At 34.7% G+C, this 27,767-nt stretch overlaps 1 protein-coding gene across 1 annotated transcript; it reads right to left on the reverse strand.

Moving 5' to 3' along the window:
* Window positions 1–576: 576 nt before the first annotated feature.
* Window positions 577–27,596, reverse strand: Gdi2 (GDP dissociation inhibitor 2). Its single transcript, XM_027944805.2, has 11 exons — window positions 27,344–27,596; window positions 20,369–20,476; window positions 16,932–17,031; window positions 14,141–14,275; window positions 12,789–12,987; window positions 12,398–12,529; window positions 7,152–7,251; window positions 3,330–3,501; window positions 1,850–1,994; window positions 1,575–1,629; window positions 577–1,486 (listed from the first exon to the last, which is right to left on the reverse strand). Exons 1-11 carry the CDS (start codon window positions 27,386–27,388, stop codon window positions 1,340–1,342), a joined length of 1,338 nt encoding a protein of 445 aa, XP_027800606.1. The 5' UTR covers window positions 27,389–27,596; the 3' UTR covers window positions 577–1,339.
* Between the last annotated feature and the right edge of the window lie 171 nt (window positions 27,597–27,767).

Here is a 27,767-nt window from a genome sequence, read left to right on the forward strand (position 1 = left end):
ACATAAAAAGTACTAATCTGCCAGACATGGTAACACATTGCCTGTAATCCCAGCAACTTGAGGGGGCTGAGGCAGGAAGTTCAAGTCTAGCCTGGGCAACTTAATAAAGACTTGGGGTGTTTTGGGAAGCAGGGATGACATGGACTACAGTTCCTACTCCACCTGGCAGATTTCACTTATTAAAACTGCTGATGGGCTGGGGTTGTGGCTCAGTGGTAGAGCGCTTGCCTAGCATATGTGAGGCACTGGGTTTGATTTTTGGCACCACAAGTAAAATTTACAAAACTGCTGCCATAAGCAATATTATTAAAGGTAAAAACATTTTTCTGGAACAAGTACTATTTTTTAAAACAAGTACTTAAACCGTTACAAAAATTACCAAAGAATCTAGTCATTTTGTCAGAAATAAAATAAGAGGTATACTCACAGCGAAGCCAGAGGATAGGCTGCTCTGATGCATCCAGATCAGAAGCTACACCATGGTCCCAGCCCCACTCCTGGCTCTCCTGAAGGCAAGGCAGTAGCTGTGTTGTGGCCCTCACAATCAGGACACAAACAGACTGATACAGAGGGCAGTGGATTCCAGAGTTTGGCTTTATTTTGCAGTACAGAAATCATTTGGAGCCATTTTGGAACAGACATCATTGAAGAGAGGCTCTGTCAAATCAATACTGCATTGCAGCTTGGTCCATTGAAGAAGCCACACCTGGGATACAAAAGATGCTTCCACATTTTACCTGCTTTTTAATGATAGGTTCTTTTCCCCTTCTTTCATCAATTTTACTAGGTTAAAACACCACATATTGGCTTCCTCCAAACGAATCCCTAAGTCTGGAGTTTGGTTAGAAGTTTATGCCCACATAAACCAAACTTTTGACTATGGTATTTGGGCCCTGCCATAATACTTAACACACAATGTAGTTATAGGGAATATTCAATTTAGAATCTCCTTAATGACAAGATGGCACACAAACTATGAATCCAGCTCTTGAGCAGCAGAAGCACATAAACGCAAAGTCTACCCTGATTAAAAGATACAAATACTGTATCAAGTTTTCTGTATTGATATCACAATGTTTAAAACTGCTCCTTCACTAGAAAAAAAAGCCAGTCCAGTTAAATTGAACAGAATGTGGTAACTGGCCAATTCTGAATAGCCACTCCATGAAAACAAGTTAATATATTAGAAAGATGAAGGGGAAGAGTATTTACTGGTAAAATGCTCTTCAATCTCTCCATTCTGATTACAAAAGCAGGCCTTACAATTTTGATTTCATACAATATGCATTATTTGTCAAATTTTATATTTGTCCTAATTAGGTATTAACATGTACTGCTGTTAGTCTTCCCCATAGATGTCATTTTTCTTGCGCTTCATTTCTTCAAAATCAAACTCAGATCCTGTCATCCTCTTATAGATGTCTTTAATGTCATCACAGGTTGTCTCAAAGTGAGTTGTGGCATCATATGTGCGGGAAATAAAGATCTGGAAATAAAAATTACAAATATTTATAAGTATTTAGGGGATGTTCCAGTAAAGCCTAAAAATATTCTTTTCAGATTTCCACACTCACCTGGCTCTCTCTTCCCAAATCTTTTGGTACAAGAAGGTCACTGATGCTGACAAATCTGAAGGGAAAAAATAGATAAGTAGGCAAGTTAGTTGGTCCCACACTCAAGTCATTGTTTTGCCTGAATTTTTAATACCAAAGGGAAGACCGGTAGAGATGAGACATTTCAAGATTGCCCACACAGCAGCCAGAGTCTGCCTGTGTTCTCGTGCTCACCTTACCATAGCACCAAAATCAAGCCTCAGTTTGGATGGTAGCTGACAGAACACAACACTCACTTTTGTTCAATTGGTTCCAAGAGCTCCAAAGCTGGTCTGATTTCTTTTTCAGGTTCCTTGGTTTCCACAGTTGTACTAACAATGGCAATGTACTTTCCTTGCGCTGCCACATTGTGTGCAGAGGAGATCATGCAAACATAGATATCTAGAAATAAACAATAGCAGCTCGAGAACTGAGATGGATAAACCTGGGACATGAGTGCCCTACAGGTTTTACTATATTTCATTCAGTTACTGCTCTTCTAAGCTTAAGTTCTATGTGAAAGCAAACTGGGTCATGGTGGATATGCAAATATTTAATAACCGAATTTCTTTTAACCTACTAGGGATTAAGAATTGATGTGGCTGTGAACTGCTAAACTTGGAAATAAAATTCCTTTCTGGCTCTGTCATAGCACCGTATTATCTACTCTGCGTTTTTGTTGTTGTTGTTGTTTTCCACTCTGTATCCTGCACATTTGGAAATGTTTTGAATAGCTAAGAAAGGATTTATTAAATATCAATTTCCTCCTTTATTAAAAATCGCAAGTCAGTATAAACTATTTTTAAGTTGGCAATAATAAACAATTTCTGATCTTGATGTGTATACCACTATTCAAAGTAACTATATTCTCAGACAGAAAATTATTGGGCTCCTTTTTTGTACATTTTCACAGACCCTGTTAGGGAACAATAAGATTGTCAAGTCCCTTTGTTCTAGTGATAATGTTCTGCAATGTGATTTACTTACTGGGGATTGAACCCAGGGGTACTTAACCACTGAGCCACATCTCCAGCCCTTTTTATTTTGAAACAGGGTCTCACTAAGTTCCTCAGGTCCTCACTAAATTGCTGAGACTGGCCTGGAACTTGCAATCCTCCAGTCCAAGCCTTCCAGTCACAGGGATTACAGGTATGTACCACCACACCTAGTTGCAATGTGATTTCTTAAAGGGAAAAAAAGAAAAAAATCATAATACAGATATCTCTTAATTATTTAGATAAATAAGATGTAGGGCTACTAAATCAAAAGATGGGAACACCAAATAGTTGATAACAACTGGTTAAAGCAAACAAATCAAAAACTGCACTTTCAAAGCCAAGTCCTGATCTAAATCACAGACTGAACGGTTTTCTAGCACATTGCTAAAATGAAATGTAAGAAGTTCACAAATGATGACACAGCTCAAAAATATAGTGGATTCAATTGAACTTGTCAGCATAAACCTCCACAGTCACTCATGTTAGAGCCAGGAGATTGTGAGAATTCACCTAGTCAATCCATTCATTCTAGAGGAAGAAACTGAGGTCAGAAGTGATGGATACAAGTCCAAAGCAGGGCTTCTAGTTTACTTCAACACAATGCTGCAGGATCCCTAGAATCTAAAAGGATCACATTATGTTTCCTACATGTAAACTAAAGTCTCTCGGTACAACACACAAAGTTAGGAATTTAGGATGACACAAAGCAATCCAACAGCTGCAGGTCTTCAAAACTCACCAGACTTTCGATTGACTTGGTTCTGTGGAATAATGATCTGACAGGAGTTGGCATCGTTGGTGTTCTTGATGGGGTGGCTGAGGATACATATAACTCTGATGACCTGGCCCACTTTTTCTACCCGATCTTTTACATAGCTGGGGTCACAGATGAGCTGCTTACAGCGAGCAATCTATAACAAGACATTTTTAAAGATCTTATAAAAATATAAATACATGGGAAATCCCATGTTCATGGATTAGAAGACAATGTTGTTGTGGTAACTAAATCCAACCTAAAATTCATGCTGAATCATAAGGAACAGCCAAAACAATCTTGAAAAAGATCAAGATGGGACTCATTAAACAACTAGGTAGTAAACACAGTGGTACTAGCATAAAGATTGACAAAGACAAGTGAGATAGGAAAGAGAGCCCAGAAATAAACCATCACAGTTACAAACGATTTTTGACAAAGATGCCATGGCCAATCCGTAGGAATAGGACAATCTTCAACAACCAGTTAATGCAAAAGAATGAAGATGGACCCTTACTTAACACCATATACAAAAATTAAAATGGATCAATGGCCTAAAATAATGAAAACTCCCGGAAGAAAATGTAGGGCAATAGCTCCATGGTATTAAATTTGTGATTTCTTACACATGAAAGACACAGGAAATAAAAGAAATAGACAAGTCTTCATGAAAAAATTTATTTTTTGTACCTCAAGAAGAAAACAGTATAAAAGAGCAACCCACAGAATGGGAGAAATGTACATGAATATATCTGATAAGAGATTAATATCCAGAATATATCAAGAATTCCTAAAACAATTAAAAAAAAAACTGTCCTATTCAAAAATGAGCAAAGGATTTGAAAGGACAGTTCCCCAAAGAAAACAAATGCCTATTATTAAGTGTAAAGACACTAAACATCACTAATCATCAGCAAAGTGCAAATTAAAATTACAATGAGATACCACCTCCTACCCATTAGAATGGCTATTATCAAAATACTATGTTGGCATAGATGTGGAGAAACTACACCACTGAAGGGAATATAAAATGGCACTACCACTATCAAAACAGTATGGCTGTTTCTTAAAAAAAAAAAAAAAAAATTATATATATATATATATATATTATGATCAGAGATTTAAATTCTGGATATACACCCAAAAGAAGTGAAAAACAGGGTTTTGAAGAGAAAATCTGTACACCAACATTCACGATAGTATTAATCACAACAGCTAAAATGTGGAAACCACCCAAGTGTCCACTGATTAGTGACATGTGGTTTACACATACAGTGGAATATCCTTAATAAGAAAGGAAATTCTGACATATGCTACAACTTGGGTTAAACTTAAAGACAGTAGTGCTAAGTGAAATAAGCTACTCACAAAAAATATAAATACTGTTTATATCAGATATTTAAAAGTAGCCAAAATCATAGAGACGGAATGGGATGACAGAGTGGAGGGTTACTGTTCAATGCTACAGAGTTTCAGTTTTATAAGATGAAAAGACTACGAGAGATGCGTAGTGGTGATGGTTGTAAAATATTATGAATGTATTTAAAACCACAGAACTGTACACTTAAAATGGCAAGGATGATAAATTTCATGTATTATGTAATTTTACCCCAACTTTTTAAACTGGGAGGCAAGGAAGCACGATTTTTTAATGTAATATTCAGTGTTTATAGTGTTTTAAATAGTATCCTGGGCTGGGGATGTAACTCAGTGGTAAAGTGCTTGTCTAGCATACGCAAAACTTGAGATTGAATTCCGGCTCCACAAAAACCCCAAACCAATACATTAATATAATTTTCCCTTGAATAGAATTTCTTATATTCATGAACTAATTAATATAAAAGTTAATCATAGATAACTAGTAAAATAGCTTTTCCAACAATCCCTATAAATTCTTTTTGGACAATTGCATAGTGGTCAGAAGTATCAGTTTTGTACATAATGGTTGTCATACTTGCATGTCCTGGCAAAAAAATAAAAGAAATATGACTAGCATTATAAATAGACCAAAATCATAATCTTAAGACTGCATTATAAGCAAGACTTTAGCTCCAAGAGTAATGTATTATAACCCTTCTCTTTCATGGCAAATCCCTGAGGTTTCCTTAAAAAAGGGAGCTTTCTGCTGTGTGCAGCAGAGTGACATCAAAGAAAAACCAGCAAGAGAAAGAAACAACCTAAAGCAATCAGTTTAAGACATTTATCCGTATCTCCCAAACAATGATTGTGCTGAAAGCACAGGTAGTTATGACAGATCGCTAACAATAAAAGTTCAGGTAACCAACTAGTAAAAGGAGATTATTTGGTGTTTAGCCCAGGAGATACCACCAGGAATAGCAAAATAATTTTTAAACTTAACTTTTTGAGTTTGTCTTGTGTTTGGCTCCATTTGTAAGGATTGATAGTTCATGACTTTTTTCCCCTTAAAGGTTTTCCAAAAAAACAGAAAACATCTACCTTACATGGTCAGTGAACCCATTTATAAATATAGTACACACGATGAGATCTGAATGATATTTGTCCTACCTTAAAATATTTGGCCATTTCATCATTTTAGGAGTTAATAAAAGAATGGCAGTCAAAGCACTAGTAAACAAAATATCATCCTTCAGTTTCCTATGTCATCCTACAGTTTCCTATACATATTCCATCTTCTTATAAGAACATATAAAAAAGATTAGAGACTACCAAGACAATCAAGATAAAAGATTATAAAGAAGTAGCCTGGAAAATATAAAACCATGTAGACTAGACATCTCGGAAGATAGGAGGGACAAAGCTAACATTTCCCAACGTATATCCTTAGGAGTGTTACAACTAAGCACTGTGGGCATAGGACACCAATTCCAGCGCAGCCATTCAGTCAGCTGTGTCTTTTATTTATATGTACCCAAGAAGCATTAAGCCCTGTCTCTTAGGATCATTGTGAGATATACATCATATTAAAGAAAAATCTTGCCTCGTGCTTTGCTATTAGGCTCTTTTATTTTCCTAAGCCAGGCCTATATTTTCTCTTCATTATTCATTGTCTTCTCATTCTGGCTACTAAAATCTTATCTCAAATCTTCATTTCCCATGCAATCTAAACAAGAAAAAATAGACCACCTCCAGGAGGTCTCTACATTCCCACCTAGCTCAATGTTTAAATGTTTAAGATAAAGCTTACATTTTTAGAATTTTAGACATAATATGTCAGGCAGTAACTTAGAATGCATTCTCTACTGCAAGAGCTGTTAACGATGATAATAACTGAGTGAAATGAAAGAAATATTAAGTAGTATAGTAATAAAAGGAAGAAGTAATACTTTATTTTTAATGTGTGGTTGGCAGGCCAGGAATATTATGACCAGAGAGAGCTTTTAAGAAAAAGCAGAGTCCCCTCAAACCTTCTGAATTAGAACAGACATTATAACCAGCTTCCAGTGATCTACCTACAATTCAGATTTATAAAAGTACTCAGAACTCCACCTGTGGAGATCGCCAACTCCACAATTTGTGGATAAGTACCAGTCCACACCATTTAAGTATGGAATACTTAAATATGTTAACTGTTAAGTATGTAGAATTACCATCCATAATGCGGACATTTTGGTCTTAAGTAACAACTGACACCCTAGAAAGGGTGGTTGTTTTTAAAATAAGACAAAGAAACTACATTAGTCCTTAGCTATGATAAAACCAACTTTCACACAGAATATCATGTAGTCTGAAATCTAGCATCGATGTCCATAGTAAAATAGGTACTTAGTAGATAATACATTTTCTTCACAAGAACACAGTATTTTTAAAATTGTAAAAGTTACTTACCTCTCCTTCGGACTTTACGCCAACCACTTTTCCATTGTGCACAATGATTTCTTCAATTGGTTTATTCAACATGTAAGTACCTCCATAAATAGCACTCAGCCTAGAAAGTTTTTAAAAATCTCAATTATAATAAATGTTTCAATTGCTCAAGTTTCCCTCCTTAGATCTATATGAATTATAGGCAATATATTTGCTCAATTCCCATCTAAAAGGATATTAGCTTGATTTACTACAGTATGAATTATAGAACAAGAAGTGCAAATTTGTTTTACAGTTGAATACTGAGGGGGAAAAAAAAGGCACTGACCAGCAACAGGAAGAACTTATATATATATAGGAGTCTTCTCCTCCTGATTATTAAAAACTAAACACTATCAGAAGGCCCTAGGGAATGCCTAAAGCAGACAGAAAATGATGAGCAGACTTGACAGGAATCAATTGGCTGATATCTTGTGTGGTTTATACTGCTTTCCCCAAAGGAACTACTTTCCTAGTCTTTTAACTTGGGGCAGCTAGAACAGAAACAGGAAGGCTGCAGCCTTACTGATCTGAGGTACTATGAGACTTTGAAGTGCCACAAGAGATAAAAATCATGGAGGGGGGGAACTCTACAAAAGTAAGAGCCACAAAGGAAGGAGCCAACAAATCTGTGATAAAAATCTCTTCAAATCTTAACTAATTCAAGAAATGTTTTCCTTCTATTCCTCCTCACCCCACAAGTACCAGGATCAAACAGGGCTTCATGCACGCTAGGCAAGCGTTCTGCCACTGAGCGACACCTCCAGCACTTCTGTTCATCTTTTTTGCACTCCACCAACTGAGCTACATCCCCAGCCCCTTGTTCATCTCTTTAAAATGATTATTTAATTCAAAATAATTAACACTGTATTATGGGGCTTAGAGATGTAAAATATAAACAAAGAAAAATGGTAAATAAAAATGATAGTGTTGCAAAGTTCTTCTCTTTTACATAATGTGGTACAATATTAACTCTAAATATAAACTGTAATAAATAAATAAAAGATTACAATTTGTAGGGTGAGCAATAAAAGAGGTGAAGACAAAAACCCATTAGAAGAATTAAGATGCAATACTAGAAAATATCTGATTAATCCAAAAATCAGGAGCAGGAAACAGCAGGGGTTGATGGGTAGCAAAACCATAGACCTAACCCCAACTGTATGGATTATTATGTTAAATGTAAATGGACTAAATTCTCCAATTAAAAAGCTAACATTGTCACAATGGACCAAAAACAAAAAACAAAAAAGATTCAACTATATGCTGATGCTGTCTTCAAGAACAGTGTTGATACAGGATGTAGCTAGCTCAGTGGTAGAGTGCTTGCCTAGCATAAGCAAGGCGCTGGGATCAATCTCCAGCACCACACACACAAAAGAAGAAAACTGATAGAACTAGAAAAAGACATACTTCAATTCTACCAGTTCTCTTTCTCTTTTAGGTACCAGGGAATTCAGCCTGAAGCACTTTAACACTGAGTTATATATCCCCAGCCCTTTCTATTTTTTATTTAGAGACAGGGTACAGCTATATTGCTTAGAGCCTCACTAAGCTGCTGAGGTTGGCTTTGAATTTGCAAACCTCCTGCCTCAGCTTCATGAGTTGCTAGGATTACAGTATGCTCCATGACACCAGGCTACCAGTTCTTAATACTCCACCAACAAATGCAGAGTACACATTCTTTTTTTTTCAGAGCATATTGATCACTAAGATTACATATTCAACCATAAAATATGTCTCAATTTCAAGGACTGAAATTGTATTAAGTTTGTTCTCTGAACATAATAAAATTAGACACTAATAACAATAAGATATTTAGGAAAAAACTCCAAATGTTTATAAATAATTATTCTTCCAAACAACTCAAGATTAAAAGGAGGGGGTGGCAAACGATAGAGGTACCAAGGATGGATAACACAGATTCAGAGGAAAATTAAACTTTTAACTTATGTTACATGTGCAAAATGTAATAACAGCCATGTGTTTCAACCATAAAAGTCAAAAAAAGGGGGAAGAGGGCTGGGATTGTAGCTCAGTGGTAGAATGCTTGTCTCACAAGCATGAGGCCCTAGGTTTGATCCTCAGCACCACATAAAAATAAATATAAATAAAATAATATATAAAAATAAAATAAATATAAATAATAAATAATTTATATTATTATATTTATATAATATTATATATTATATTTATAATTAAATAAATAAAATAAATATAAATAAAGATATTGTGTCCATCTACAACTTAAAAAAAAAGCGGGGAGAGAAGAAATTTTTAAAAAGCAATTGATCAAGACAGAAAGCTACAGAGAAAATTAATGAAGCTAACAGTTTGGTTTTTTTAAAAAGATAAATGATATTAAATCCTAGCAGAAGAGAGAAAATATAAATTATAAATCACAGGAATGAAAGAGGAAACATCACTAATGATCTTACATACATCAAAAGGGTTAGCACAACTTTTTACAGTAAATTCAAAAACTTAAATGAAATGGTCAAATTCCTTGAAAAGCACAAATGAAAACTACAATAAGAAATAGCATATTTGAATAGCCTATTTTTATGTGGGGCTGAGGATCAAACCCAGTGCCTCGTAACATGCTAGGCAAATGCTCTGCCACTGAGCTAGAGAGCCAGCCCAAATAGCCTAATTTCTATTAAAAGAAAATTAATAATCAAAAGCCTTGTTACAAAGAAAGTTCCAGGCTCAGATGGTTTCATTGATCAAGTCTATGAAACATTGAGGAAAAACCCATAGCAATCTTCACAAACTTTCAGAAAACAAAGGAGGAGGAAACTTTTCCAAACATTTTATGGACTACCAAACCTTATACAAATAAGAACACTACAAGCTTTTAAGACAATATCATTTACAGAAACACACAATTCAATCATCTGTTATCTGCATTAGTTGCATATGCACACACAATGAACAAATTAAATCCAACAATAAACAAGAAAATACATCATGAATATGGAGCTTATTATCCCAGGAATGCAAGGGTTTTTTTTTTTAACATTAAAAAATAAATTTGTAGGGCTGAGGATATAGCTCAGTTGGCAGAGTAATTACCTGGCATGCACAAGGCTTCAGGTTCAATCCCCAACACCACCAAATAAATAAATAAATATGTAATTCAATATTTTAACATACAAAAGAAAAGCTGCATAATTAACTCAATGTCAATACCTTTTCATAATAAAAACTCTCAGCCAACCATGAATAGAAAGGAATTTAATCTGATAAAATCATCTATCAAAAAAATACAGAAAACATTTAACAATATTATATTTAACACAACATCCCTAACCCAAGGAACAAGACAAGAATGTCCATTTTTAGCACCTTAACATTGTCCTTGAAGTCCCAGCCACTGCAATAAAGGCAAGGGGAAGAGGAGACACGTCAAGATTGTTAAGAGGAGAATTTAAACTCTAAACTCACATAACACAATTGTGTACATGAAAATATTAAGAAACCTATATCAGTAGAATAAGTGAATTAGTTTAATAAACCAGTCATAAGACATAAATATAAAAAAATAAATTTTATTTCTATGTATTAGCAGCAAATAACTTAAAAATAAATAGAAAAACTCACTATGATGATGAATATTTCCCTCAAATCTATAGACTTAATTCAATCAAAATCACAGCAAATATTTTTTCTGGGGAGAGACAAGCTGATTCTAAAATGTATATGGAAATGCAAAGAATCTTAATAGATGAAATAAATTTTGAAAAAGAACACAGTTGGACTTACATTACCTGACTGCAAAATTTACTACAAAACTATATCAAGACAGTGTGGTAAAAGTATAAGGAAAAAAAACCACAAAATCACTGGAAGAAAACTGGATCCCAAAGTAGACCCATATACATGGCCAAATTATTTCCCCACAAAGATACCAAGACTACCTGGGAAAGAAAATCTTTTCAATAAATGCTGCTAAAATACTAAATATAGGTATAGTAAAGATGAACCTCAAGCCCTACCTCATTCCACACACCAACATTTTTTCAAGATTAATGACAGACTTAAATGCAAAAATAAAACTTTTAGAAAGAGACAAAAGTATCTTTGTGTCCTCAGGGAAAGCAAAGATTTCTTAGGAGACAAAAGGCTTTAAACATAAAAAGATAATTTTGATATATGGCACTTTATCAAAATGTAAAAATTACAAAAGACAAGACAGAGACTAAGAAACTGACAAAAGACTTGGCACCAGAATACATCAAGATCTACAAATCAAAAATTAAAAAGACAACCCAAATCTAAAAATCTGCAAAGACCTGAACAGTCACAGAACAAAATTATACAAATGGCCATGAAAAAGTAGTCAACTTTATTTCTCAGGAAATACAAATTAAAACCATATGATATGACATTTTATACTCATTGGGTGGTTAAAATTAAAATGACTGACAGGGCTAAGGATGTAGCTCAGTGGTAGAGTGCTTACCTAGCATACCTGAGGCTCTAGGTTCAATTCCCAGGGCAACCAAAATATTTAAACATGTTAAGCAAAAAGTAAAAGCCATAGCCAGGCACAGTGATGCCATTCTGTAATCCCAGAGGTTCAGAAGGCTGAGGCAGGAGGATCACAAGTTCAAAGCCAGCCTCAGCAAAAGTGAGGCCCTAAGCAACTCAGTGAGATCCCCTCTCTAAATGAAATACAAAATAGGACTGGGGATGTGGCTCAGTGGTCAAGTGCCCCTAAGTTCAATCCCCCTTACACCCCCCCCCCCAAAAAACAACACAAAAGCCAGAGACAAACGAATGCACGCTGTATTGTTCCCTAGATAAGAACTTCAACAACAGGCAAAATAATCTGGTGGTAGAAATCAAGAATGTAATGCAGGGGAGAGAGGATGTATTGTTTACAAAACAAGGAAGATTTCTGGGATAAGGAAAATATTTTATATTTTGATTTGGGTTGTGGTTATACAGGGTCAATACATTTGTCAAATTTTTTCTTTTTTTTTTAACCAAAGATGTTTCATTGTACATAAATTTCACTTTAATAAAAATAAAAGGACTGGGGACAAGGCTCATAGGAAGAGCACTTACAAACATGTATATTACACTCTCAACACCATGGAAAAAAAAGGAAAACTACAGAGACATACCTTGTCTCATTGGTAACATCAAAGCTCACATGCCTATTTGAGATAAAGTTCAGGATCAGTGAAGTATCAGCTAATCAGTTAAAAATGGGCTCTTACCTTGCAAATCCTTGTGGCAATTCTCCAAGGCCATAAAGTGGATAAAGGTATGGGCTTTTGCCATATCTTGCCAAAGACTCACTGTAAAGTTTAATTCTATTAATGGTTTCACAACATGGTTGATCTAAATAGCTAGAAAGAAAATGAATATTAGAAAAGGGTTTTAGTTTTCTTAGTTGCTCAATTTAAAAATCTTTTATTGAAGAGATTTTAATCTATTGCCTTCCTAATTCATTTAAAAGGTTCCAACATTAATTTGAACCAAGAGCCTCTTCTTTCATAGTGTAACATAGCTATATGTTCTGTTAGAATTTCCAATTTGGAGAACTGGCAAATTCAATTCAGTCAGCATTCCAAGAAAAATACAAATCTTAAAAAACAAAAAACTTACTCATCAGTTCTGTAAAGTGCAAGAGCATGACCGGTAAAATCTATAACATCTTGGCCCAAATCAAATCTCTTATACACATCTCTCATTGTGGTTTTCTTAGGATCGATACCCTCAAAAGTTCTAGGATCTTTTTCATCAAAGTTGGCAACATACACTAGGAATTTTCTGAAGCGACGTTTTTCAAATAGTCCCATTAAACCTAAAAAAGAATTTTTTAAAAAGTATACACTCACAATAGGACACTGAGAGATAAAAAAAAAAGAGAGAGAGAGTATGAGAGGAAAATTTAAACATGAATGTCATTAACTTAGCCCCTCTAAGACAAAATGTAAATTAAGATATGAGAAATTTGGATAACATCACCTCCAATTTCACAACACTTTAAAATAAAACCCACACAATTAATATAGATTAGTTATAAACTCTTTAAGTTTACCCCCAGTTATAAGTAATTACAGTCAGTACTTAAATATGAATTATGTCTCTTTTTTTAAACTTTTTTAAAAAATATTTATTTTTTAGTTGTAGTTGAACACAGTACCTTTATTTCACTTATTTATTTTTATGTGGTGCTGAGGATCGAACACATGGTCTCGCACATGTAAGGCAAGCGCTCTATCACTGAGCCACAACCTCGGCCCCTGAATTATGTCTCTTATTAGATACAAAAAAAGTAAGTCTTTGAAAAAAATATGATCTATGAAGGGAACAATATCAAAGTTCTTCCTTTGATAACCAATCAACACTTAACCAACTACCTAAAATGCTGAATGCTCTTCCTTTTCCTCTTCTGAATGCTAAGACATATTCTGGCATCTAACAGAGAAAGAAATGTGGATGTTGATTGCCCTGTTGGTCACTTACCTTAGAGAAACACTAGATAATCCATTCACTGCTTTTTATACTAAAAGGTGAACAGACAGCTATAAACTACCACTTTATAGACCCTCAGCTTTTCCTACTAGCAGCATGCAGCTACAAGAAAGACAATGAAAAAGAACCTTCTCCCCTCCCTAACCATACAGAATGTTAAAGATCACTAATGTACTCTCTTCTGCCTAGAACAGTGTCTAGCACATAATAAGACATTCACTAAATATTTGTCGGGGCTGGGGATGTGGCTCAAGTGGTAGCGCGCTCGCCTGGCATGCGTGCGGGCCCGGGTTCGATCCTCAGCACCACATACAAACAAAGATGTTGTGTCTGCCAAAAACTAAAATAAATAAATAAATATTAAAAAAAAAAAAAAAAAGACAGTCACTAAATATTTGTTGACTGGGTGGATTGATGTCTGAAATTTCTTTCTACTATATAATCTAATTATACTGAAAAGATAAAATGAAAGTACTTACTAGATGCCAGGGCTTCTGCTTCAGTGGAAGGAACCTTGTAGATTTTTCCTCCCTTATAAACAAAGCTCCCTTCAGTCACTTTGAAATCTAGATAGCGAGTGACCTCTGTGTAAAGTAGCATCTTAACCAGCTGACCTAGAAAAGTCATAGAATTCAAACTTTCACTTAAATCTTGCTGCCACTAAAAATTAACAGAAATAAACGCACATTTACTAATACTAATGGCTTCCCAATTTCTTCCTAACATTGTCCAATAGCTCTTACAAAACAAATCTGCAAAGCCATATTTTAAATGGTAAACCAGGGCACATACCTACTGCATAGTTAGAAGTTTCTTTTCTAACGTTATGACTTCAGCGTTAATAATTCTTATGCACTTGCTTTGCCAAGGGTAAAAGATATTAGAGGCATGAGATTTAGAATTGCAGTAATACTGCAAATGGATTTAAGCTGCTTAACAGTTTCTATCATATTTCAAAGAAACAACTCCCAAAATATTTCAGTTTCCAAGTCAATTTATATTTATTAAAGTGAACATCAACACCAGATATAGAAAGAGTCAGGCATGCAAGTAAAAATATTACCTTCCTATAAGCCTAAAAATTCTTATGTAAAAAATAGCAAACTTGTGAGACCAAAATTATTTTAAAGCTGATTTGAAGATACACACACTAGGGTTGTCAAAAAGATCAATTTTTTTTTTCTTTTTTGAGAGCAAGAAATAAAGTATTGTGAGACTTACACAACCGGATATTAAAATATAATTATAGTTGTACAGATATTACTATACAATTATATTAGCTGGTTCCCAAATTGGGGGAAAATAATATGTAGATACCACATGTAAAAATGTAATGTGTTAAGAAATTAATGTTTGGTGAAATTTAAAATCAAAATAGAAAAAAAAAAAGAGAATGGTATTGAAGGACAAGTGGTTGGCCATTTTGAATAATAAACTTCAATCTCCACTTGTTTGTGTATGACGGGGTGCGTGTGCGTGTGTGTGTGTTCCCAGGGACTGAACCCAGGGCCTCATACATGCTGGAGAAACACTCTACCACTGAGCTACATACACATTCAATCTCTACTTTTCAATCAATAGGACAACAAAGCAGATATATTTCATACAATAGATGAAAATATTTATAAAAATTTATGACAAAAAAATGAAATTGTCAAATCATTAAAACAACCAGTAGTATTCTAATAACTTGAGACAAGATGGAAAGAAAATTTCAAAAATAAACCATCCTGAAAATAAAAACCAATGAAACGAAAAAAGCTCAACCAATATGACATGAAAAAAGCCTTGAGTATAGAAAAAATTTTAATGATTATTAGGCAAATTGCATAACTTCAAAACAATAATCTTAGTTATAAAGAGCTCTTTCACATCAATAAGGAAAAACACAAAAAGCTCAATGGAAAAATGTACCAGCACAAGGCTGGCCAATTTACTAAATAGGAAAGTTAGACAATAATATGTAAACCTCATTCTATCCTCTAAAAAAAAAATAGATATTTTTAAAGTTCAGATTTACCTCTCAATGACAAAATATCAACCAAAATAAATAATATTAAGGGTCGATAAGATACTAGGAAATGGGTAGGATAATATCACTGGTAAAAATAAAATGTGGCAATAAAAAGGAAAAGACTTTTTAAAAAGATCATTATCTTTGTCCCCATAATAACAATTCTGAGTATAAAACGGGGTTTGTCGCGTGTGCATGCATGTTCATAACATACTGGCTAAAAAAAAAATGTTAATTGGCACCAGAACCACTATGTCATACACCAGAATATTAACTAAAATCTAGATGGTGAGATTATAATTAGGTAAATTTGCTTTTCATTCTACTTAACTGCTTCCTAGTTTAAATATTACTTAAGCAAAATTTTTAGAGTTTACCCCAAAATAATTTAGCAAATTTTAGAGAAAATTCAAATAAGATCTCTTTCTATTAAAACAAACAATGTAATAGAAACAAAAGAATAAAAGGAAAGGGTAGCACATACTTTATTCATAAAACATAGACTTTGATAACCAAGAACTTAGTTTTCCAATGTCACCTCAAGTACTAATAACACAGTAATTTAAAAAGATATTTCATGCCTCTATGATGAGAGAAAATTAATATGAAAAATAATTTTACAAGCCTACACAAGAAAAACATTAAGATGACTCAGTTTTTAAAGGACCAGTTATCTAAAATTGTCCACAAAGCATAGAGAGGGAAGTCAGTTACAAATGTTTACGATTCTGGTATGTACTACACCACATCCTAATTGTACCAATGTTTATAGCTATGTCAAATGCTTCCAATTTTATTTTACAAAACTTACATTTACAAAATGCTTACAAAATTTTGGCATGTATCTTGCTACATCTTAACTTTGTTTCTCTAGGGCTGAGGCTGGGGCTCAGCAGTAGCACATTTGCCTGGCATGTGTGAGGCACTGGGTTTTATTCTCAGCACCATATATAAATAAATAAATAATATATTTTTTTTAAAAAAGGTCTATCAACAACTAAAAATATATTTGGAAAAAAAAAAAAACACAAAAAACTTTGTTTCTCTACAGCCATTTACTAATAAGCCACACGCACTTCTCTCCATTCTTAACTTACTGACTCGAGACACCTCTAATGGACCATATCATTAACCATACTATTGCCATTCAACAAAATCCAGTTCCTCACACACAAATAATATTCTCTCTTTGAGAGGTAGTTTCTACCTCCAAATATTTCCAGTATACTTTCATAAATTAAGTTAGAATTCTTTACCATTAGCCATAAGAAACTTGGGAATTAAGTCAACATTCCAGTCTCTTCCTCTCCCCATTGATGTTGGTGGTGGTCCTGGTAATTTAAATCTTTTGTATAACTAAAAGCAAAACAAAAAGTAACAAAATTTAATTTTCCATTATTTTATATAATACTTTTGATTTATGTGGTTTTGGTATAATAATAAAACACTACTACAATAAGGCAAGGTAGGAGGGCATTTCATATTTTATCAGATAAAATGTTTATCAAGGTCCCAATACATACATAAATAAGACAGATTGATCAACTTGTGAATGCTAAAATAAACAAAATATTACATAAGTTTTTAATTTGTTTTTTTAGTAGCAGTAAAACAAAACAGGAAACTATTTGTTAGTGACACTAGTAGTTTTGTAGGTACATTTCTTATTGGTAGAACTCATTCTTCCCCCACATAAAAAGCTAACAAAAGATTTATGAAGCTGCTTAGTAGTCTTTTTGTTTTGTTTTTCAAACCACAATTAACTAAAGGTTCAAGCATTGCATTTTTTTTGTTTCTTCTTATTCTCATCTTCATTCAAAAGTTTTCTCACTTCTTTTTTCTTTTGAGAAGATTAGGCTAGTTTGTAAGAAATTGTTGTTGATTACATTACACTGCATCATATTAGGGGCCATGTAATGTCTAGTTACCCCACCCTAACTTTGCTTCTGTAGTTATATTAGGAGTTAAAAATAAATTTTGGATCCTTCAAACTAGAAAAGATAATTAAAACTAATTCTAGTTAACATAGCTTTTTAAGTTTCATTAAGGTATAACTGATATATAAAAAAGGCACACCCTTAACGTATATATTCTGATAAATCTGGAGAATAGTATATGGCTATGAACACCATCGAAAAGTATCAAATATATCCATCACTCCCCAAAACTTCTTTGTGTTCTTTTTTTTCTGGGGGTTTTGGTTTGGGGTGTTTAGCAGTAGGAACAGCTAACTTATAACTTCTAAGTTGAGTAGAAACTTTGATAAAAGGAAGCCTGCAGTTTAAAATTTGAGAATATTATTTCAATTTCATGAATCTTACTGATAACATAAAACAAAGTTGGTAGATACATAATAAAAATTCAAGTCTCTGAATATATTCACCATAAGAAAAAAATTTTAAAAAGAAAAAGGAGAAAGAAGAAAATGTGTTAAACTTATTAAAGATCAGCTAATAAATGTGCTCAGTGTGGAAGGAATGGTGACAGCAAATCCCTCCACAGACTGTATACAAAGAAGAAATTTGGTGGCCATCACCTGAACCAAGAGGTCCAAGTTATAAGCATCATTAATGGTGGATATATGCGGATGTTCAACAAGCCCCACACAGAGAAATTTATAAGTGAGTTTAGTATAACACTTAGTGCTTCATGTGCAGCTGGGGATGTAGCTCAGTGGTAAGGAGTTTGCCTCGCGTGTTCAAGGCCTAGGGTCTGATCCTTAGCACTAGGAAAACAAATTTTTTTTTATATATGTTTCAAGTGGCCTTATCCTAAAAAAGGAGAAAATAAGACTACTAAAGCAAAGGGAACTAAGCTTAGAATTGTACAACACAGGTTCACAACCAAACCCTGAGATTTTAACCACACAGAGACTATTTTGTAGCCTGAAAAATGAGGATTAAAAATATGCCTTTGAGTAGGCAGATGGGAGAAGAAGGCGTGCCAAGTAGCTTGGAGAAAAGTTGTGGATAGGGGCGGGTGGAACAACGCGAAAGGCAGAAAGAGCTACGCGTAGCTGGGCCCAGGCTCGGCGATGGCCGATCCAGGTCCTGTCTATTCTCTGCTCGCCATCCTTCTCGCCAGCGCCTACCTGATCGTTAAAGAGTTGCATGCTGAGAATTTGAAAAACGAAGATGATGTAGATACTGGACTATTAGGATTCTGGACTCTACTTATAATATCCCTAATTGCTGGAGTCTCCTGTTGCAGCTTTTCTTGGAAAGTTACATATTTTGATTCTTTTGAACCAGGAATGTTTCCTCCTACTCCTCTTTCACCTGCCAGGTTCAAGAAACTGACCGGACATTCTTTCCACATGGGCTATAGCATGGCAATTTTGAATGGCATTGTAGCTGCTCTTACTGTGGCATGGTGCCTCATGTGAAACCACACTGGAACGATATTTTGGCAAAATTGTGATAAATAAGAAAGAAAATATTGCCTGCTCAGAATACTAAGAAGTCATTATATGGTTCAGATACATATCATAATCGTCATCATCATGAAGGACCTTTTAAAACGTCATTCTGGAGTCTAGGCATTGAAAATATCTTGAGTATTTCAAGTTTCGAGTACTTTTTAAAAGTATAAGATTCTTACCTCATTCTTTTACTTTTGTTTGTGTGTTTCTTATAAAATATAGAAAACATTTTAATGGAAATCAAACTTGGACACTTGAATACAGGATAATGCCTACCTTTCCATGTATATATACTACAATTTTGCTAAGAAATACTGATTAATTGAGATAGAAATATTTCTTTCTTACATATTACATTACGAAAACAAACTGCCTACTTTCCTGACATTTTATAGAAGCTACTTTTAAATAAAAATATTTAGTTTTTGATATTCATATAATAGAAGGTGCATTTATATCTTTTATGAGGCATAGTTCCTTATGTTTTTTTAACATATTTTCCTACTACATTTTGAATCTACTTTTTTTTTTTAATTATTGCATCTAGACAACTTTAAATGTTATTTCTTGGCTTGTGCAAAACTAATACCTGCCATTTATACTAAATATTTTTGTCTGAAACTAATAAGCACATTGATGTAAGTTTAAAATTAAGTAAATTTATTTGTAAAAAAAATTACTGAAAAGATAAATTATTTCAGTCATTAAACTATTAAGAATTCGAGACTATTCATTATTTCTATTTTCCAACATTTTACATATTTATCTTGTTGTAAATATGGTTACTTCATCAGAACTTATTTTGTTTTTAATAAATGAAAACCTGAATTTTTTGTATGTAGAAATACTTGAATTAGTATATTTTTTAATCTCAAAAATTTAGTTACCAAAGTAGAAAGGCTATGTGTGTGTGATAAAACTATATTTTATATATAGAAAAAAACATATGCCTTTGAGTGACTGAGAGAATAAATAAGACCAAGTGGAAAGCATTGGCATTGTGCTTGGTATGTTAGGCCCCCTGCTGTCAATCTTCCTAGTCTATATTCTGTTAGCTTTGAGAGATAATAGACACTAGATGGCAACAAAAGGTCACAATTAAAACTTCTACAACTCCCAAAAAGAAGCTCCTACAAAATTATGTGCTCAAGACTTTCTACTCAGTAAATTAAAATAAATAAATAAATAAAACCATCTCTCAGGATTAAAATGAAGATTTATTAGGAAAACACTCAAAATACAAAAGGCATGTTTATTTTTATTAACACTTACATCTTCCAGTGGTGTTATAGATGCACTCTCTCCTCCATAATATGGGTTTCGATCCATATGAAGAACCTTCTTTCCATTCACTGACATTATACCAGACAGAATACATTCCTACAGGGAAAACATAAGTATCTTTAAAAGAAGGCAAATCCCACAACATATTTAAAACCTTCAAAAGTCAGTCATTAAGAAATTAAGAATTCTCTTAGTTAAAAAAAGAATTCTCAAGCTGGGATAGCTCAATTGGTAGAGTGCTTGCCTTGCATGCACAAGGCCCTGGGTTCAATCCTTGGCACCGGGGGGGGGGGGGGGGGGGGGGGGGGGGGGGGGCACGGGAATCCTGGTTATATTCATGCAACATGACATATTCTATGAAGAAAACTCTGAAGTAACCAAGATTCAAAGTGTGCTCTTGGATCCCAGTGGGTCCCAAGATAAAACTATTTTCATAATAACACCAAGAACATTGAGTCACTTTTAAAAAACTAGGTTTGCATTTTGCACTGATGATGCAAACTCAATGGTGGATAAAACAAAGACAGAGGCTCTAAACTAGCAGTCATTACATTCTTCTCTAACAGGCACTTGCTTAAGAGATACCTTTAATGAAGCATGGAAATTAACTATTAAAATGCATACCCTTTAATATGTCTTTTTATCTTCTGTATAATAAAATGGGAAATACACATTTTAAATTACTTACACCTCAGGATTAAGTAAGCTGAGCTAGCTACTTTTTTCACAGATCATCATTTTGATTTTAAAAACCAACTGACTGACAAACTATGATTAATTAGGCTTAGGTATTTGTCAGGCATTTTCTCAAAAATGAATATAAAGGAAAGTAACTGACATTATTTGTTGCCAATAACAAGTTAAAACTGTGAATGATAATTAGAATTTTTGAAAACCTGGGCATGTATGTCAGGTCCCTAATACTGACTTTTAAATGACATTTCAGTAACAGTATTAACAAATATGATTTTTTTTAATTGGAAAATGAAATGTGTTAACATTGGAAAGATTTGAGTATTTTCCAAATGACATAGGAAAAATGTTATAAAATCATGCAGGAGAAAAAAGGGAATTCACAGTGCAAACTTTACCAATGGATTTTAATGTATCAGAATATCAAACCATTCCTGGGCATGGTGGCACACGCCTGTAATCCCAGCGGTTCGGGAGGCTAAGGCAGGAGGATGGCAAGTTCAAAGCCAGCCTCAGGAAAAGCCAGGTGCTTAGCAACTCAGTAAGACCCTGTTTCTAAATAAAACACAACATAGGGCTGGGATGTGACTTAGGGGTCGAGTGTCCCAGAGTTTAATCCCCAGTACCACATACAAAAAAAAGAATATCAAACCATTGATGAGTTGTTGGGTTATTATTGCAATTCATCTTTTCAAAAATTGATGCTAGTGTTTTCATGTACGTAAAAGAATTTCAACAAGAATCTGAAAGACTATATTATTATATTCCTTTCTGGATCCAACTACACTCTTGTGTGGTCTCATTATTTTCATAAATTTCAGATAGACAATTATCACAACAGACTGAACACAGGAGTTTTTATAAAGTCAGACATTAAAGAGATCTGCAGAAAATGTAAGACAATAATGATCTCATAAATCTTGATTTTGAAAAATAGTTACATTTAATAAAATTGTCAAGCATGTTAACATGTAATGGATTTATTACTGGTTTTTAAAGTAGATTAATTTTTTTATTTCTGTTGATGTCTAATATTGACAGAAACAATCCTTATAAACAAGTTTTTTATGATCTTCAATTTTAAGAGTGGAAACAGAATCTACACCAAAATGTTTGAGAAATAGAGCCCTAAGGAAGAAGCATCCAGGATAAAAGCATCCAAGATAAAGGATAACCATTAATAAACTGACAACAGAATTCCATACACCAGAATTTTGTGGATCAGTGATTAATTTTTTAAGAAGACAAAGGAAATTCCACATATATTTATAAATTTTAGAATTTCTCAAGTTTGCCCAAAATACCCTATATGGCAGAGAAGTATAATCTCATTCCCCAAATAATCTATTTGACTTTGAAATATTTATTTTTTAACTCATACAATTTTCAATTTTCCTCTATAATGTATGTATTCATTTGATATTTCTTAAATGATTAAAACTATCAGATTCATTTTTAGTATACAAGTATGCATAGTTTTTTGACTCAAGAAACAAAACATTATGTTCTGAAAGTCACTCATGCCGTTTCACTCATAACCACCATCATCACTCTTATGGCTTCTAACAGCAACAATTTGTTCTGTTTTTGAACTCCATATAAAAGGAATCATGTGGTATTTATTTGATCTGGCATCTTTTATTCAACATTATGTTTAAAAGATTCATTCATGTTTTGTGTGAGGTCTAATTTGTTTACTCACATTGCCACAAAGCAGGGATCCCTAAGGTACATGATCCAAATTCAGCATGCAGACTACTGTTTTTAAATATAGGTTTATTGGTAAATATCCATGCCCCATTTATGTATACATTATGCACAGTTATTTTCACACTTCCCTAGTTCGGTAATTGTGATAGAGATCATATGGCCCGAAAAACCTAAAATATTTACTGTTCTATACCAGTTCAGAAGGAATATCTAATCCTGCAAGCAAAGAATATTAAAGTGTAGATCCTGATTTGGGGCACGTCCTAAGCAGATCCTGAAGCTTCTGAAAGTTCAGTTGATCTATGGACCATACACTGGGTAACAAAGCTGTAAAAGTTTCCCCTGAATGGACATACCACATTTTCCTTATCCTTTCTACTATTGGTCCACAGTTGGAAGTATCCAGTTTTTGACTATTACAAACAATGCTCTATGAACACTCTAACATGACTTTCAAGTATACATTTCTGTAGCTAGCTATCAAGGAGAGCAAATACTGTGAATCAGCTTTCCAAAATAGTTGTATAATTTATGCTTTTGAGAGCATTATATGAAAAATGTCCTTGGAGTTTCAAATCCTTGCCCAAAACTTGATGTTGTCTTTAATTTTAGCCCATTCTCATTAAGATGAATTTCTTATTAATTAATGAAGTTCAGTACTTTTGTATTTGATGAAGACTAGATATCTTTTTTTAATAAGTTTCCTTTCAAGTTTTTTACTCACTTTTTATAGGCTTCCTGTCATTTTCTTATTGCCTTATGAAAGTGCTTTAAATATTCTGTTAAGTCCTTCCTTGGTTCATGGAACACAAAGATTTTCTTCCATTTTGTGGCTTGGTTTTCATTTTCTTAATGATATCTTGGTAAACAGAACTGAAAGTATTTTACAACTACAAAAATCAGCCCTAATATCATCTAAAACAGCTAACTTGCTAAATAAAGTACTAACATATATAGTTCAATATAATATGTGAAAGTAAAATAATATTTATATCTTGAAAGTAGGTTCTTAAAAAAATTAAAAAACAAAACAAAACAGGAAGACCCCTCATATTCCCAGCTAACAAAGTAGACTCAGGGTTAAACTTTTGAAGAGAAAAATCACAGCAAACAACTTTTGAATGTTGCATAGCTTCCACATATAACTTTTCACACTCCACTGCAAAAAAAAGTATGACCTACTGGATTTAAAGCAATCACTGAAAGCTGAGAACTAAAATAAAGGGGCCCAATAATTGAATGATGCAGCAGAATCAAAGAGCTGACAGTAACTACCTTCAAAGTTATCACCTGGAACAAATACAACAAAAGTTAACTGAAGCTAATAAAAAATCTGCAAGTCCATTGATTCTTCTAAACCAATAATAAAAGATTATTTCTACATTGCTAAAAGGATATATTATATAGTACAATATAGACCCTATCTCTATAAATATGGCTGGGGATGTAGTTCTGTGGTTAAATGTCCCTGTATCCAATCCCCAGTATGGGGAAGGGGGGTGGGGGTCAAAGTTCCTACAGAGCTTACTAGGTCTTAATGGCTTCATTTGGTTATAGTTTAAGACAATAATTAATCCTCGTGATGTGAATTAGTTATAAAGTAAATTAATAATATTCTTTAGTTTGTTAAAGAAGTTTTGATATCATTTAGAAAGTTTTTTACCCAAAAGCTATAGTTCTTTAAAGGGATAACTCACAATTCCTTATATATAGAACACTCATTTTTTTCCCCAAAGACTTTAGTTTTTAACCAAATCATTTTAGGTTTTCTTTACTATCAATATAGGTTTTAGGTTTTCTTTACTATCAATATCTGTGGATTAAATGTAACTAATGGATGTTATCTGACAGCAGGCTCATATTTTACAGTTTTATACCATTTGTAACATTATTGTACAACAGTCCTAAGACTCCTTATAGTATAACTTTTAAATTTTGGAAATGTGTTAAATTTTTTAATTCAATATGCATGTTGTAGCAAATCTATTGTTTGTAAAAACAATAAATAAAATGGAAAAAATTGTGAATTAATATGAGCTAATTAGACTTAACTGATATAAACAATGCCACTAAAGCAATATAAAAATCTCCAACAGTTCTTCACACTTATTTACAAGTAAAAGTTTCTGACAGTCAAAGTACAGACACAAGGGAACATCATGTAATATGTAGTATCCATACCTGACAACATATGCCTTTATTAGGGTCTTAAATCTTAGGCACTAAATATTTAGAAGCCAAAAATTAAGGAAATAAATTGCATGTTAACTCTAGATACTCAAAGTTAATTTGGAACTGAAGGTTTTTAACTTTGGAGTTCTCCTCATTGAACTGCCAGTCATCTGAGTCCTAGTATCACTAAAACTCAGAATCCCCCTGTTGTGACTACTCCTACCAATGATGGTAACAATGTGATTGCCCTGAATTGATACAATTCTCAAAAGAACATCTCACAAAATAATGTAGGAAACTAACAGGAGATTAAAGAGTTATCATCGATAGCTACAAAATGACAACCAAAAATGGTAAGTATGTATCCACCATTCATCAAAAAGTTCACAGTCCAAATGCAAATTTAAATGAAGTATATTATCTTGTTTGTTATCCTATAAGACTGTGTATCATCTTTGATACAAAGTGATGCTTCTGAACTAGGCAGGTGGAAACCTGCATGATGATGGATTTGTACTCACTTGTCTATGTTCAACTAACCTGAATCATGAGTAAATTTGAAAGATTAGCAATAATCATAGAAAAAAAAAGAGTGGAACTAACTGGTTCTTACAACACACTGGCAGCAACAGTACACATTCCAACGGCCAAAATCCACCACAAACTACTAAATTCAGCTTGAGATCCCAATTAGGTACTTAAAAAAACAAAAACAAAAACCTGTAGAGGGTAGGCCTATTCATTTAGGCATCCAACATTCTTCCCAACTTAGCATCAAAAAAGAAATTCAACCAAATTTCCCACATTTAAACGACCAAATGACTTTCTGGAGAAGTAACTGCATCTGTTTGGTACTATTTCCTAGACTGTCACAAGTCTATTTCTGGACTGGTCAAATATAATAAAATATTAAGAAATGAGTGTTCAACAATCATCATAAATTACTATAAACAGAAAGATAACTTTTTCCTTTAAAAAAATTAGCCAAATAAAACGTCAAAAGTTTTCTCTTACCTAGAGAAATCAAAAATAGTTATTTTATAAAGTGTTATCTTTATAAAAATTAATTTGATCCTAAAAAAACATATTTCAACAAACTTGAAGAAGTGATTTATATTAAATGATTCAGGCATTTGAAGTCCGGCTATAAGGAATTCACAAGATTTACAGTGTTCATCTGGATCAGTATTCATAATGAAGTAGCCTTGTCAAAATTTCAGCTGATAGTTAAATGTTTCTGTCTACAAATTGGAATTCTTCTGCAAGAACAGTCCTTCTTTTCTTTTAAAAAGCAACAGAAAAGGTACTAGATACAAAACCTGCCTGCATTATTTGCAAAATATTATCTAAAGATCTCTAAGCAGACAGATGCACAGAAAAATAAACCTACTATGGTATTAGATATGCTTTGCATTTGTGTTTTAGTAATTCACTCTTCATGCTATTGATTTATCTTCTAACTCCCTGAAGGGAGTTGAGTAGTAGAAAGATCTTGGCCTCTAGCAATCCATCACCCATCAGTTTCTTAATACAAAGCATTCAGAAGAGACAGTGGAGGCAGGAAGCAAACCAAACAAAAGGGAAAGATGCAGGTGCAAAAGCATCTAACATCCAAGTTTTGAGAAAACTAACTTCCAATTCTACTGATGCTCAGTAAGTGGGTTAACAAAGTGCTTTAAAGGAATCAACTTACTGGGAGGAAGAGGGACTTAAAAAAGAAAGAAAAGCTAATTTCTGCATTTTCTTCAAAAACTTAAAACTCTAGCAATTAGAAAGAAGTAACTATTCAATGACTTGTCACGAAACCTCCCTGGTTTGGCGGCCAAGACTGAGTAGCAGTGGCTGCAGACTAAATAGGAAACGCCACTGCGAGCGGTTTACACCCTCCCCCCTCTGCCTAGTGCTTCTCCGCTTCCAATCGGGATAGGTCACAGACCCAAAAGGGAAGTGGAGGAGCAGCGGCACCCCAGGGCAAGGTTTTTTCCCTTTCCTCTTCATTCCTGCAGAAGGGTGAAGCTTCTTCTCACCTGCTTTTATTCGGCCGTTACTACCCGACTGACTAGCTCCACAGATGCACCGCCTGGGTTTCCATTTCCTGCTGTTTTGCTGCAAATTTGGAGAATGCCCGCTTCCTTCAAACCTGTTCATTTCCACTAGCCACGTCCCCCTCCCCGAAAACCAAGGCCGACGACGAAAAGACAGCCCTCGAGGGGACTCAGGCCGGCAGGTCTCGGACGCTGGGCCGTCTTGTGCCCGGGGGGTGCATCCACCGCCACCCGGGTGGCCGGCTGGGAAGGGAGTCGCGGCCAGGCCGGGAGACCGGGCGAGGGGACGCCCCCACAGGCCCGCACATCGCGGGCCGCCCCGCACCCTCCGCCCGCAGCTCACCGTCAGGCCGGTGCCCAGCACGATCACGTCGTACTCCTCATTCATGGCGGGGCAGGGCGAGGATCGAGGATCCGGGAACAGAGAAAGCGCAGAGGCTCTGCGACCACCCTAAGAAGGAGGTAAGGTGTTCAAGCCGTTTGGGGCCCGAGGGAAAGGGAAGAGCGGAGGAGAGGTAAAATGGAGCTGACCAGGAGGCGAGGCCGACCGCCACCTCAGACGGGAAGAGCTGAGCTGGGCAGGACGGGGAGGGAGGGCAGAGAGGAGACGGCGCGGCGGGCGGTGACCGAGCCTCCGCAGCCGGGGCGGGGCCTGCCGAGAGGCCGCGAGAGCCGCCAGTCACGCGCGCCCCGTCCTCTCATTGGCTACGTCCCTGTCGTTCGCCCAACCTTCTTCTTTCCTCGCCAGTCGCGAGAGGAGGGCGGGA

This window comes from Marmota flaviventris, chromosome 12, assembly GCF_047511675.1.
Source record: "Marmota flaviventris isolate mMarFla1 chromosome 12, mMarFla1.hap1, whole genome shotgun sequence".
NCBI classification, from domain to species: Eukaryota; Metazoa; Chordata; class Mammalia; order Rodentia; family Sciuridae; genus Marmota; species Marmota flaviventris.